We start from the raw sequence: 13,528 nt of genomic DNA on the forward strand, positions 1-13,528 counted from the left end.
GGAAGGCTTGGCTGACAGTGCGTTTGTGTGGCCCAGCCCCATTTGTAATGCCCTTTCATGGCCCATTTGTCTGTGTGGCCATGTGACTGTCTCCTCCCCACAAGGCCTAACTCAGGGTGGGAGGGACATGCCTGGCTCCTACTGCTCCCAGGACAGCCTGACACAAGGGAAGGACCCCAGAGGTCCTGGCTGCATGAATAACCAGGAAGGCCAGGCTTTGGTCTAGCAATGACACCCACCGTGGAGGTGGCAGGAGGGTGACTGGTAGGGGCAAGAGGTGCTGGAGGGACCAGCTCTTCCCCTGGAGACGGGGCCTCAGCCACAGGACTCGGGATCTGCTCTGTGGAGGGAACTGTGGCCACGTTGTTGTTATTGTCCTCCGCCGGCTCGGCAGTTTGGAGGGTGGTTTGGGGACAGATCAGCTCCTCTGGTTCGGGGGAAGGTAACTCATTGTCATTGGCATCTGACGATGGGGCGGGCTCGTCATGGAGTGGGGCTGTGGGTTGGGCAGGGGTGGACTCTTCCAGGTTTCCATTGGCATTGGTGTTTCCATTGTCCACATCGGCCAAGGTGCCCATGAAGTCCTGGGAGGGGCTGGGCTGGTAAAAAGGGGTGCCCTCCATGCCACCGGCCAGGGTGTTGAAGCGCTGATATAGCAGCTTCTGGATGTTGGGCCCGCCAGGGCCCTCGGGCTCTGTGATGGAGCTTCGCTTCTTCAGGGGCCGGGGCGCGTTGGCCAGCTTCCTGCGGAGAGCCTCCAGGTCTGCGTCACTCTGGTAGCGCAGTGGTGAATGCACAATGGGCGTGAGCTTGGTGGGGCTGAGTGGCCGTGGCAGGCTCTCCACAGTGCCACCATCTGCAGGGCCAGTGGGGCCGTCCTGCTCGGGCTCTTTTTCAGCACTTTCTGAGGGTGGCTGAGGCTGTGCTGTGCCCGTGGACAGCGACCCGTGAAGAAACGGCAGCGGTGATGGAGATGTTGAACCCGAAGGTAGAACAGGCTTACCATACACTGGAGAAGACACAAAGGACAGAGGCAGTTTCAACCTCACTGTGGGATCTCGCCACACACACCTCTGCTCACCCAGAGACGGGCTCCTGCAGAGACACAGAAACCTGCCGCTGTTCTTCAATCCTAATTTCAAATCTCTGAGGAAACCTCCTCCTCCTCCTAGAGCTTCCACTGATTCCTTCTGAAAGGTCCAATGCCTCTCTGATGTGTCGATTTCTACATTTGGGTTTCCAGAACCGGGTCTTTTTCAGAGGGGAAAAAAAGAGGTTGCTAACCTGACTCTTCCTGCTGCAGACAAACCTGCCTGTTTTTTTGGCCAAGGAAAAAGACAAGAGACCACTAAACATGCATCTGATTCTTGGACTAACTCAGATGATGGAGAAACGTGCATCTCATCAGAGCCAGAAAGTTTCACCTGGCGGCCCAGGAGCTCTTGAGAATGGTCTAAGCCAGGCGTCCCCAAACTACGGCCCGTGGGCCACATGCAGCCCCCTGAGGCCATTTATCCGGCCCCCTGCCGCACTTCAGGAAGGGGCACCTCTTTCATTGGTGGTCAGTGAGAGGAGCACAGTATGTGGCAGCCCTCCAACAGTCTGAGGGACAGTGAACTGGCCCCCTGTGTAAAAAGTTTTGGGGATGCTGGGACCCTAAGACTTTCCCACCATGGCCAGAACCCTGTCCACAAGGGAACACTGCACCACCACCTGGGAGGCCCTGTGCAGGGAGTGACGAGGCTGTCCCAGGAATTCCTCAACTGAGTCTAGAAGCTGCAGCCAATGCCCAAGGAGGTCGAAGGAGGCCCTAGCCTAGACCTGACCTGCGGCTTCTTCCCTAAGAATTGGGAACAGCATCGGCGTCTGTGGTAGGTGAGGAACTAAGAGCTACTCTCCCTCAGCTGCCTTCTTAGAACAGCTCCATAACCCGAACCAAGGCTTTCCTCCCCTCTGGGCTGTGGGGGAGGCTCCTAAGCAGCAGATGCCCTCCTCAAATTGCCATGAGGGGTTGGGCTCAGCCACTGCCAGGAGGGCCAATGGTCAAGGCTACCCTCTACTCGCAGGGCAGATCCTAGCACAAGTTGCCATGAAGCAGAAGGAAAAGAGGAAATTCTCGACATCTCACCCTTCCCGGAGGTGGATTTCCTAAGTAGCTCAGGGAGGTGGCTGCTCAGACAGGAGGTCAGAGAACTGTGAGCCATCTGCAAAACGGCTTCCTCCATGCATTACAGCTTCCATTCCCTTCTCACACTGACACCCAAGACTGTACTTTTATGTCAGAATTAAGTGTAATTCTAAATAGCACATGTCCCAAGTGTAAGGATTATGGATTAGTATTTTCTTAATTAAAAGTATAATTTCCTAGCCCCCAAGAAGGAGAGTATAAGCCCACTCTACCTGCTTTCACTGACTTATTTAAGGCGCTGTGTGCTGCCGGCTGGTAATTCTTAGGTGGCGTGGCTTGCTGGAGGTACATGGAGTATATGGAACTTGAATTCACTGTCTGGGGGCCTTTCCTGGGAGACTGTGGCCTTGACCCTTTATCGGCCAGGAAGGGCCTAATGGCCACTGTTAGTGGGAGTTCAGGCTTGCTGTCCCCAGCTGGAAATGCAGGTGGTCCCGCAGGTGGGTACGTGGGGCTTGGCGGTACGGAAATCCTCTGCTGAATCTGTTGTGAGGAGCCCGGCTGGGGGGCGCTGCCTGTGGAGGGCAGCAGGGTTGGCCTCTGTCGACTTGGCAGGCCTGCGCTGGGCCTGGGCAAGCTGCCTTCCTTCCTCCTTTCCAGGGAGCTTGTCGACCCGGGACCCAGAGGCGTAGGACTGGGATATGTCCCATAGCTTGGAGGCGGCTGCTTGCCTACACCTGGGATGGGAGGTGGCACTTTACCAAGCTCGATGCCCTAAATTTAGGTGAAGAAAAACAAAGTCACCCTTTGAACAGTGAAGCGTATTGCCACCCACATTCCCGAGAGAATACACAGAAGGATGTGTAATGGTCAAATCGGCTGTGACCACGACATGGGCACACCGTTGAGCTCATTGCCTGTCTGCAAAAGTGATGCAAAAGTCCTGACCAAAAGGTGCATGTACTTGTGGCTGCCCAGGCTCTTCGGGCCCAGTGACCCTTTCAGGACTTTGGGTGTTGTTTGGACACTAACAGGATTAACTTGCCTCCTGACATCTCGGGCTCTTTAGCTTAGTACTGAGGCAGAAAAGTGCCCTGTTGAGGAGCTCGCTTATGTTTTGTGATAAAGACACAGGCCTACCGGCTTCTCCGTGGCTCCCAGTGCTGAGAAGGGCACAGGCTGGCTGGAGACGGTGCCCTGCTTGACAGACCCCTCCATGCTCGGGTCCTTCCAGTCTGTGCTGGCCACCTGCACTGGTTTCACTGAAGAGCTAGAATTCTGTTTTAATGTTGGCCAGTTTCCATCATTAGCTTGAAAAGAACACAGAACTTGAGTAAAATTTTTATTGACGTTAGTTGAACCAATCCGAGAATAATACCCTGCCAGAAACAAAGTCGCACTGAGACGTCCCATTCTGATGCAGATCCACTAACCAAGTGGCTCACCACCCACCACACGCATAACTGCTCGTCTCCTCCAGTGCCCACAGACCCGTGCACAAGACCAGGGGATGGGCCCTGCTGCCAATGCCCAAATTGCTTCCAGTGTTACCAGAGACTCATGGCCAAACCAAGGCTCCACTGTGCAGGCCCATGGGTATGCCCCACTTCAACACAGGTCAAATCCATGACCTCAGCACCACCAAGTAAAATAAGCACTGGCCCTTACTCCTGACACACTGTTTAGAAACACAATTACACAGAGCAATAAAAAAGATTTACCTTTTGACTTCATAACAGGTTTGACCTGTAGTACTTTCATTATTAAGATAAAAATTTCCACCCTCTAATAACATATGATCACAGGAGGCCCGTGCAAGTTCCCACTGATTTGTGTAGCAGGAGGAGCAAGCTATCATTCTGCTGCAGTGATTAGAAAGCCAGTCATCAACCCCAAGTTTTAGGAAAGCCACTGAAATGATATGTCCATTATAGATATTTTCCAAACTGAAAAAGGGTGCAGAATAACATAGGACCCTCACAGTGGCTTAAAGTCCATCACAACAAGGTTCCTGGTTTTCTTTTGCAGGCACAGGTGCTGAACTGAACTAAAGTGTTCAACGCTTCCAGTGCCATCAGCAATATGGGACAGAGGGAAAGCAGAGGGACTGTTTTGGGCCCTCTTGGCAAAGACAGCACATCCCCTTCCCTTATCCCATCTGCCAAGACAGGCAGGAAGGGATAACAAAGCAGCAGCAGAGAAATATCAGTCCTCACAGCAACGCTGGAGCCAGAGCTCTGGACTCATCAAACATGACAAGGAAGCTTCCCAACTGCGCTCTGAGGGCCCCATCAGCCACAGCCGCACATGATTTGCTCATAAGCCAAACTGACCTGACGCAGCAGCACTGCAACCCCAGCTGCATATACTGCTGGGCTGCTAAATTATGACATTGCTAAACTTCACTGCAGGCTCCAGGCAGCAGCTTCTGAGACAGCTCTGGTCAAGCCCCATGGGTCCCGGCGAGGCATTCCAAGGCCCCTGGACCAATAGCCATCTTGCTGCATGGGGCCTGGAACGTGTGTGCTTTCATCCCCTCCTGGTCACATGTTAGACCTGAAGGATGTGTGGGCCAGAAACCTACAGGCTCCCCAAGGACAGGGCCTGTGCTCTCAGGGTCACAGGGAATGTGGCTGTCCAGCTGCTTCTGAAACCACCCAGTAACAAGAAGTTTTATGGAAATCAGCCATAGTGAGGACTAAAAAACAATTTTCTCCTTTCTTCAGAACAAGGCAAGAGGTATAGAAGGAAGATCACGTATTTTTATTATAGAGGAACAGTTATCTTCTAGTATGATTTTAAAACTAAAAGCCTTATAACGAACTCAGAAAATCATCTTAATTTTGTAAAAACGAACAAAATACCTTCCAAAACAAAACCCGTGCTATGCCAGCATCCATCCCTTGGTATCATACCCTTTCTGAGGATGGGAGGGTGGGTGTGGCCCCACCCAAACTCCACACCTGTCTACTGAAGAAAGGGATAAATTATGTTTGTGCGGCATCTTTTTCAAGTCTAGATGTGATAAGCAGACCTTTGTCAGTTTGGAAAAACAAGCGATCGTTGATTTTGTACATATTAAAGAGGATACAGCTTCCCACTAAGCTTGTCAGCCAACATACGGTTTACAAATGGACTTGCAGAGGGTTGTGAGGAGCTGCAGTCAGGCCCGACGTCGAGGTCTGACACTGTCCATGAGCTGGTCACTCTGGGTTTACTGTGGCTATCTGTGTGACACAGAACCAGGACAGCCAACAGCAAGGGATTAGAGTCCCTGCCAGGAGGTTTCACAACCCAGCTCCACCTGTAGCTGGGCTTCTGCCCCCAACTCTGAAGGTAAGTACCGGTTTCCTTTGTCCAGGCACTTTAAACCACAGCAGAGACCAGGACCAAGGCTTCGTGAAGGCATCTCCTTCCTGCAACCCATTGAGGCAGCACAGCAGACACCAGCAGGGATGGGAAACAGCAGACATTCTCAGCTTGGGGAGTTTCTCAAAGGAAGTCAGCTGAGAAGTAGCTGGCTGTGCTAATTACCTCCCACTGGAAACAAGTATCTACTCCTACCACAGGGTAGTTCAAACTATAAATAACAGCTTAGCAGAGCAAGCTATAGTTAGGGGTTCATGTCAACCCCACACTTTATGTGGCTGCTGAGACATGGCTGTAAGGGATCTGAGCAGGGGCTTGCGGCTCACAAGGGCTGGTGATGCCCTCCTCTACTAAGTTCAGAACAAGCCCAGTCTCCCCGGTGGGGGCAACAGATGTGTTGCTGTCCCTACCAGGGGCCAGGCAAGAGAAAATGAAGCAAACAAAGACAAGCACAAATCCACCACCAATCCTGAAAAAAGGGCTCGAAACACAGACCTGATGGCCAGAGAGTAACAGTATTGTTTTAGGAAATGAAGGAATGTTTCAGTATGTCAGGACAGGGATTCCTGATGCCGTGTGTCACAGGGAAATGTGTCAACCCCAGTCATAAAGTTAAGTCTTATTACAAGGAAGCCCCAACACTTTTAATGCACTGGTTGAGAACAAGACTCTCCATGAAAAGCTTGCCCTCTGCTTGGCAGGGACAGGACACCACACATAGGCTACACTGGAGCACGGTGCTGGGGGCCCAAGTCCATCACACAGCACCATTGTGAGGTTAAGACCAAAGCAACGACGTGTGGACTCTGATCAATGAGGACAGAGCTCCGTTTGCTGGGGCAGCCCCTCTGTCTGGCTGCAGCTGAGTTGTGGTGAGGCACCCATGCCAGCTCTCAGGGTGAATAAACTTGCAGTAGGAAAGGACATTTGTGGGTCAGAGTTTTTTTTTTTTTCTTTTTTTGAGACGAAATTTTGCCCTTTTTGCCTAGGCTGGAGTATAATGGCATGATCTTGGCTCACTGGAAGCTCTGCCTCCTGGGTTCAAGCGATTCTCCTGCCTCAGCCTCCTGAATAGCTGGGATTACAGGGGCCTGGCTAATTTTTGTATTTTTAGTAGAGACGGGGTTTCACCATGTTGGTCAGGCTGGTCTTGAACTCCTGACCTCAGGTGATCCACCCACCTCAGCCTCCCAAAGTGCTGGGAGTATAGGCGTGAGCCACCAGGCCCGGCCCATGGGTCAGAGTATTAATCAATCATTTGTGTTTTAAAAAGCCACACAGTAGAGACCTCCAGTTCAATAAAAAGAACTTGTTCTCTTTTTAGGATTGTCACCACGGGGGAACACAGGTCCCCAAGCACCTCAAGGGGAGACTGAGCCTGGAGTCTGACGATGCATGTGGCAGAGCCCCCACCTCCACCGTTCCCCTCTACCGCAGACACCATTCCCTGCTCACAAACTCTCCCAAAGGAAGAGGGCCAAGACCACTCACCGGATTTGGATCTTCCATGAGCAGCATTTGAGGCAATACTGAGAGACTGGGGCTTTATGGGGTCCCCCAGGACAGGAAAGCTTCCGGCACTGGGAACCTGGATGTAAGGCCCCACAGCAGCGACCCTGCCAGATGTGCTCAGAGGTGACTGTGGTGATGACGTGCCATTCACACGGTTCAGCTACAAATTGGGAAGAAATGAGAGTCAAGATTCTCCTAAATTAAAAGAGATCCCAAGCCTAGTGCAAGACACTCCCAGCTTGGACAGAAACCACTGACTCGGTGGTTTGTATTTAGGAAGGCTGTCATCTGGAAACATCAGCATCTGGAAAGGGAGACTCTGGAGTAGGAACTGTAGCTTCCTACGAGCAATTCTCTTGACAATACCCACCCCTCCAGAGCCGCACACATGAGGAACTGGTGTGAGCCCAGAGCAACTTCCCCGTGACCCACATGTAGCTTCCCTCTTACTCAGGGGACGCTCTTCCTCCCGTGGTGGGCACAGAGGCACTTGTCAAAGTCTGGGCTCTGAGCCTGGCTTCAAATCCCCTCTGTCACTTATTCACTGTGTGGCTTTAGGCAGCTGACTCGGCCTCTGTGCCCACACCTGTAAAGTCAGGATACGGGCTGCAGTCGGTACTGTCCAAGCTGCGTGGGGCATGGTGAGCAGACAGGGCTCTGACTCCTGGCAATGAGTCCAGTTCCCTGAAGGCAGCTGTGCCCTTCTCAGCCAGGACAGAGGATGCTGTTCACATAATGCTGCTCAAGAACAAAGTGGCTTGGAGCAGGGATTCCAACTAGACAACTACTGACTCCTCAAGATCCCAAAACAGGCTCTGAATGGGATCCCCTATGACTGTCTGTGAGATTCTGTATGCATGAGCATAGGTCATTTTGGGGTGAGGAGTCATGGCTTTCACAATTGCTCAAGGGTACCTAGGACCTTTGGGTGGAGACACATCTCTGCAGAAGTACTAACTTCATGGTGATCCCCTGAAGTGTAGGTGGAATGAATCTAGCTACTTGGCTAGGCCATAGTAACTGGTTATTTAGTCAAACACCAAATTAGATATTGCTGAAAAGGTGTTTTCTGGATGAAATTAATCTTTTTTTTTTTTTTAATTTCCACAGGTTGCCAGAACAGGTGGCATTTGGTTGTATAAGTAGGTTCTTTAGTGATTTGTGAGGCCTCGTGAACCCATCATCTGAGCATTATACACTGCACCCAATTTGTAGTCTTTTATCCCTTACCCCCTTCCCACCCTTTCCCTATGAGTCCCCAAAGCCCACTGTGTCATTTTTATGCCTTTGCATCCTCATAGCTTAGCTCCCACTTATGAGTGAGGACATACAATGTGTGGTTTTCCATTCCTGAGTTACTTCACTTAGAATCATGGTCTCCAATCTGGATGAGATCAACTTATAAAATGGTAGATCTGAGTAAAGCAGATGACCCTCTATAAGGTGGATGGGCCCCATCCAATCAGTGGAATGCCCTAAGAGAACAAGACAGACTCCCTGAGAAAGTGGGATCCTGCCTAGAGTCGGCCTCGCAGATTTTGGACTTGCCAACATCCACAATCACTTGAGCCAATTCCTTAAGGTAAATTGCTCTTCCTTTCTCTCCCTCCCTCCCCCACAACACACACACACACGCGCGCACACAAACGCACACTATTGGTTCTCTTTCTGTGGGGAGCCCTGACTACTATGTCATTACTGAAGAACATACATAAGCACAGAGAAGGTGCTTGCAGCTTCTCTCTCACGTGGGCTCTTTGTTAATCCTGAAAGAAAAAGGATAACTAACATCTGAAATCATAAAGTTGTACAAATAAACTACTCATCTTTAAACTCACTGTTTTGTTGTTGTTCTTGTTTTTTTTTTTTTAAACGAAGGGCAGATTTGTAAATAAGAGACTGTGACACCCACAGGACTGGAAGCTCCCTTTTTCGTCTACCACCCTCCAAACCCACTTCCCCTGGACAAAGCCCCTCAAGTCCATGCTGCCTCCTTGAAGCATCTATCAGAGCAGAAGAGGCTGACAAGAGGACACTATTCTGTCACCAAAGCATGAGAGCATCAGTCACTGAATATGCAGAAGGGAGCCGTGGGAAGGGCGTCTTTGCTGGCAGGTCACCTGCTCCACTCTCCTACCACGAGGGCAGAGTGTACTCAGCTTTGTATTCAGGCCTAATCACTGAGTGTCACAGGTGTGAGAAAAGAAAATGCCGCATCTGGCCAAAGACACAGAGTACAGACGCCCGTCCTCTAAGCAGGTGGCTCAGGGGTACACATGCTCACCAATGTACTGTGGGCGACAGCAAGACTCAGGACTCCCTGCCTGACTACAGAGGCTGGTAAAGGGGTTACAGGCTCTGGGACCACAGAATAGCTTTCAGATGGTGCAACGAGAATGAGGTGACAGACTGGAAAGACACCCACGTTGCAATTTAAAAAAGACTAGGTGAGACAGTGTGACCAGAGTAATTCCTGCAATCCCATTTTCAATTAAAGTTCTGTATCTTTGTGTGTTTATTAAGCAAAAGACTGAAACCATTAGCAACTATCACCTCTAGAGAACTGGCTGGAAGGGACTTTCACATTTTCCCTTCAATATTTCTGTACTTAAGAGATTTCTCTTAAGGAATTGACTCATGTGATTGTGGATGCTGGCAAGTCCAAAATCTTTGATAGTGAATTTCAAAGATAATAAATACTCATTTTTTTAAATGAGTATTTATTCAATGAGTATTTTATTACCTTTGAAATTCAGTATCAAATAAAGATTTTTTTTAGAAGTATAACCCCTTATATGGCATTTTGCTCAATAGTTTACAAAATCCTTCCACATGGCTTATTTATAAGAATCCTCACCGCTCCTCATGGGGCAGGTAGGGCAAATCACTTTACAGCAGAACATGAGGCTATGCAAGTCAAGGAATCTGCTCAAAGTAACACAGCTTAAAATGGCATAGTGAGGTCCGTGCCAGATGCTGTGACTCCAGAGCCAACAGCATCCCCAGTGAAGAGAAGAAACAGATGGGGAAGAAGGAAGGCTAGGACACAGAGCACAAGGCTGCAGGCTGGGGGCGGTCTTGCCTCCACATACTAGGAAACAAATGAGTCACTGGCAGAAGGAACTTTGTTCTGTGGTTTTTGATGGTTTATGGCCTATTTCTGTGTTATCAGCTATGGTGGATGGGGGAGCATAATGCCACTTAGAGAAGATGTGTAGTAGTTTATCTCACAAAAACATTCTTTTTCACATGCCTGAATTTTTTTCCCATAGAGACGTTCACGCAGTTCACTGATTCGCTTGTCCATCATGGCCACCTCCATGTTGCGTTTATTTAAGAGTTCCTTCTGCTGCTGAAGTTTTGAATTTTGTTCCTGGTTAAGCTGGTTACGAATCTACAAACCACAAAATACGACTTTTATGATCTCCATTGATTAAAAATTAAATTCTCATTGCCAGGGAGATTAAAAAGAAAAAAGTAGCATTAAGTTCTGATATTTACATGCATCCACTGCCACTTTGTGTGAGGTATTTTACAGGTACAGCCAAGATGAAGCCAGGACAGAGTTCTCATGGAACAAAGAGTAAACATCTGTAATGCACCTTCTTCAAAGCATGTGAAATGACTAGTCTCAATGATGACAGGAGACTAACTGCCGTATCTGGGACTCTCAGAAACTAAAGGATGCTCTGTTCCACTCCATGGAGCTGCTTCAGGCCTGAGCCCACCGCGTGATGTGCCTTACTGTGGAGGCAGCAGGAAATTCAGTGAGGACCAAAAAGGACGGCCTGAATCACCAAGTAAAGCACTCTTACGTCATTTTAGTGGCTTGCAACCAGCATTTTAAAGAAATGAACTAGGACAAAACATAAAATATCAGAGTGCACTTCCCACAGGAAGAGCTGTCTTAAACTTTCAGATGCCCACAGCACTAGTGCATATACACTTCCATGTGTATGATTCTCCTGAGGCAGGAGAATCACTTGAAACTCAGGAGGTGGAGGTTGCAGTAAGCTGAGATCGCCCCACTGCATCTAGCCTGGGTGACAGAGCCAGACCCCATCTCAAAAACAAAACAAAACAAACAAACAAAAAACTACACTGCAGTCCAAAAAGTTGGAAATAAATGACATCCTTATATTACACTCATCACATTTCATCAAAAAATCCTTTAAAACTCTGCACTTTTAACGACTGCTTGAAATGTAAAAGTCAAAAAACACTATAATACTCTAGTACTTCTATGCATTTATGTTAAGGAACAGCAACCACAGTGATTTTACTCTATGTAGTTAAATACTCTCATTTCATAAAATGATGTAATACTTTTTCTAGCACGTGCTAATAAAGCGGCAAGACCTATGTCTGGCTTGAAAAATCGCTTGCTGAATGACAACTTCTGAGAAATGAAAATCTTGAGGACTGTTATGGACTGAATGTGTCCCCCAAAATGTGTATGTTGAAGCCCTAACCCTAATGTGATGATGTCTGGAGGCAGGGTCTTTAGGAGGTAGTCAGGTTTACGCAAGGTCACGAGGGTGGGGCCCCCCCATGCTGGAGTTAATGGAGAGAAACTAAACTCTCCACTATCTGGACACAGTGCAAAGGTTGCTGTCTGCAACCCAGGGAGTGAACATTCACTGGGAACTGAATCTGCCAGCACCTTGACCTTGAACTTCCGGCCTCCAGAACGGTGAGAAATAAATGTCCATTGTGTGAGCCATGCAGCCTATGATATTTTGTTATAGCAGTCTGAACTAAGATTAGGATTTAACAATAAGCACGTAGCTCATCAAAACAGTTTACACAAAGACCTTAAATATCATCTAAAGTTTAATTCTTTATTGGATTATTATCTGCTAATTAAATTCTTTTGTGCTGAAAACACCAGTCACAAAGGACTACATACAGAGTGTGTTTTGGTTAATATCCCTTAACCAAAATGCTTGGGACCCAGAAGCATTTCAGGCTTTAGATTCATCCAGACCTTTTTTTTTTTTTTTTGAGATGGAGCTTCGCTCTTGTTACCCAGGCTGTAGTGCAATGATGTGATCTCGACTCACCACAACCTCCGCCTCCTGGGTTCAGGCAATTCTCCTGCCTCAGCCTCCTGAGTAGCTGGGATTATAGGCACGCACCACCATGCCCAGCTGATTTTTTGTATTTTTAGTAGAGACGGGGTTTCACCATGTTGACCAGGATGGTTTCGATCTTTTGACCTCATGATCCACCCGCCTCGGCCTCCCAAAGTGCTGGGATTACAGGCTTGAGCCACTGCGCCCAGCCTCATCCAGATTATTAAATATTTACATTATATTTACCTGTTTAGCATCCTTCCTAATCTGGAAATCCAAAGTCCAAAATGCTCCACCGAGCATGTATTTTCTTTGTGTGTCACACTGGAGCTCCGAGAGTTTCAGATTTGAAGCATTTTATATTTTAGGATTAAGGATGCTCAATCTGTACTGTGTGATTCCACTCATATGAAACGCCCAGAATAGGCAAATCTACAGACACAGAAAGTAGATTTGTGGCTCCCAGGCTCTGAAGGGTATGGAGGTTGCAGAGTGATGGCTAAGAGGTGTGGGCCTTCTTTTTGGGTGATAAAAATGTTCTAAAACGAATTGTGGTGGTGGATGTAATGACAACCCTGTGAAGGTACTAAAGCCATGGAATTGTATACTTTAAATGGATGAATACGCTGTATGAATTATATGTCAAGTCATTTTAAAATTATTTTATACTGAATATATCTTGTACCTACTATTAAATTGGAATTCATTAATTTGTTACATTTCCTAAGGTTTCCAACTCATGCTAACAAAGCTAGAGAGATGACAATGTTTTCATTCAATCATTCCCAGACCCAGGAGTTACCTGTAGTTCTTGGTACAGTCTTTTTAACTCCACTGCTGCTGGTCCTGTCAATTTGCCATTGTAAGACTGGAACCCATTCAGTTTTCCTTTCTTTAAATCTTCCAATTGCTGACTAAGCTGATCAACCCTTAAAATTGCAGTCTGTACTTCCTGCTTCTTTTCCTGGAACATGGCACTGAACCTTTCTATTTCAGCAGCTATAATTGCCCACAAAAAGAAAGAAAGAAAAAAAAGAATAAAACATTTATTTGATCTCCCCCCCCGCCACACCCCATTCCTATACACTTAATTCTGTTATCATCTAGTGCCAGACCTTGGAAAAAGTTGTGATATGCAGAATCCAAAACACAATTCCAAGTGTCTTTGGGACATATATATCTGATTACTCATAAAGCAAACAATTATATTTGCATTAATTAATTCCTGACTATTCTTTAGGGTAATCAGTCCATAAGCTGGTTTGGTCAAACGACTTAGGAATCTCTGAGACCAAAGGTTTTGTGAAGGCAGGGCCATCCAAGTCTGCCTCCTGCATCACTGTGACTTAAAGTAGGCAAAGAGTGAACCAATGAATAAAATCAGAGTGCATACAGAAAAAAAGTGAGCATGAGTGTAACTTATCTTAATATACAGATACAAGTT

The 13,528-nt window shown here is 47.8% G+C and overlaps 1 protein-coding gene across 9 annotated transcripts in view; it reads right to left on the reverse strand.

The window, feature by feature from the left end:
- Positions 1-13,528, reverse strand: part of PPP1R13B (protein phosphatase 1 regulatory subunit 13B) — a 123,518-nt gene that overhangs the window by 5,503 nt on the left and 104,487 nt on the right. For all 9 annotated transcript variants that reach the window (XM_074394367.1, XM_010343919.3, XM_039462886.2 and 6 more), the window contains 6 exons: positions 12,887-13,083; positions 10,263-10,403; positions 6,989-7,169; positions 3,269-3,438; positions 2,401-2,902; positions 240-1,009 (listed from right to left, as the gene is read on the reverse strand). In XM_074394367.1, the coding sequence (XP_074250468.1) occupies positions 240-1,009; positions 2,401-2,902; positions 3,269-3,438; positions 6,989-7,169; positions 10,263-10,403; positions 12,887-13,083 (1,961 nt within the window). The remainder of the gene's footprint in view (positions 1-239; positions 1,010-2,400; positions 2,903-3,268; positions 3,439-6,988; positions 7,170-10,262; positions 10,404-12,886; positions 13,084-13,528) is intronic.

This window comes from Saimiri boliviensis, chromosome 2 (assembly GCF_048565385.1).
Source record: "Saimiri boliviensis isolate mSaiBol1 chromosome 2, mSaiBol1.pri, whole genome shotgun sequence".
Taxonomy (NCBI): domain Eukaryota; kingdom Metazoa; phylum Chordata; class Mammalia; order Primates; family Cebidae; genus Saimiri; species Saimiri boliviensis.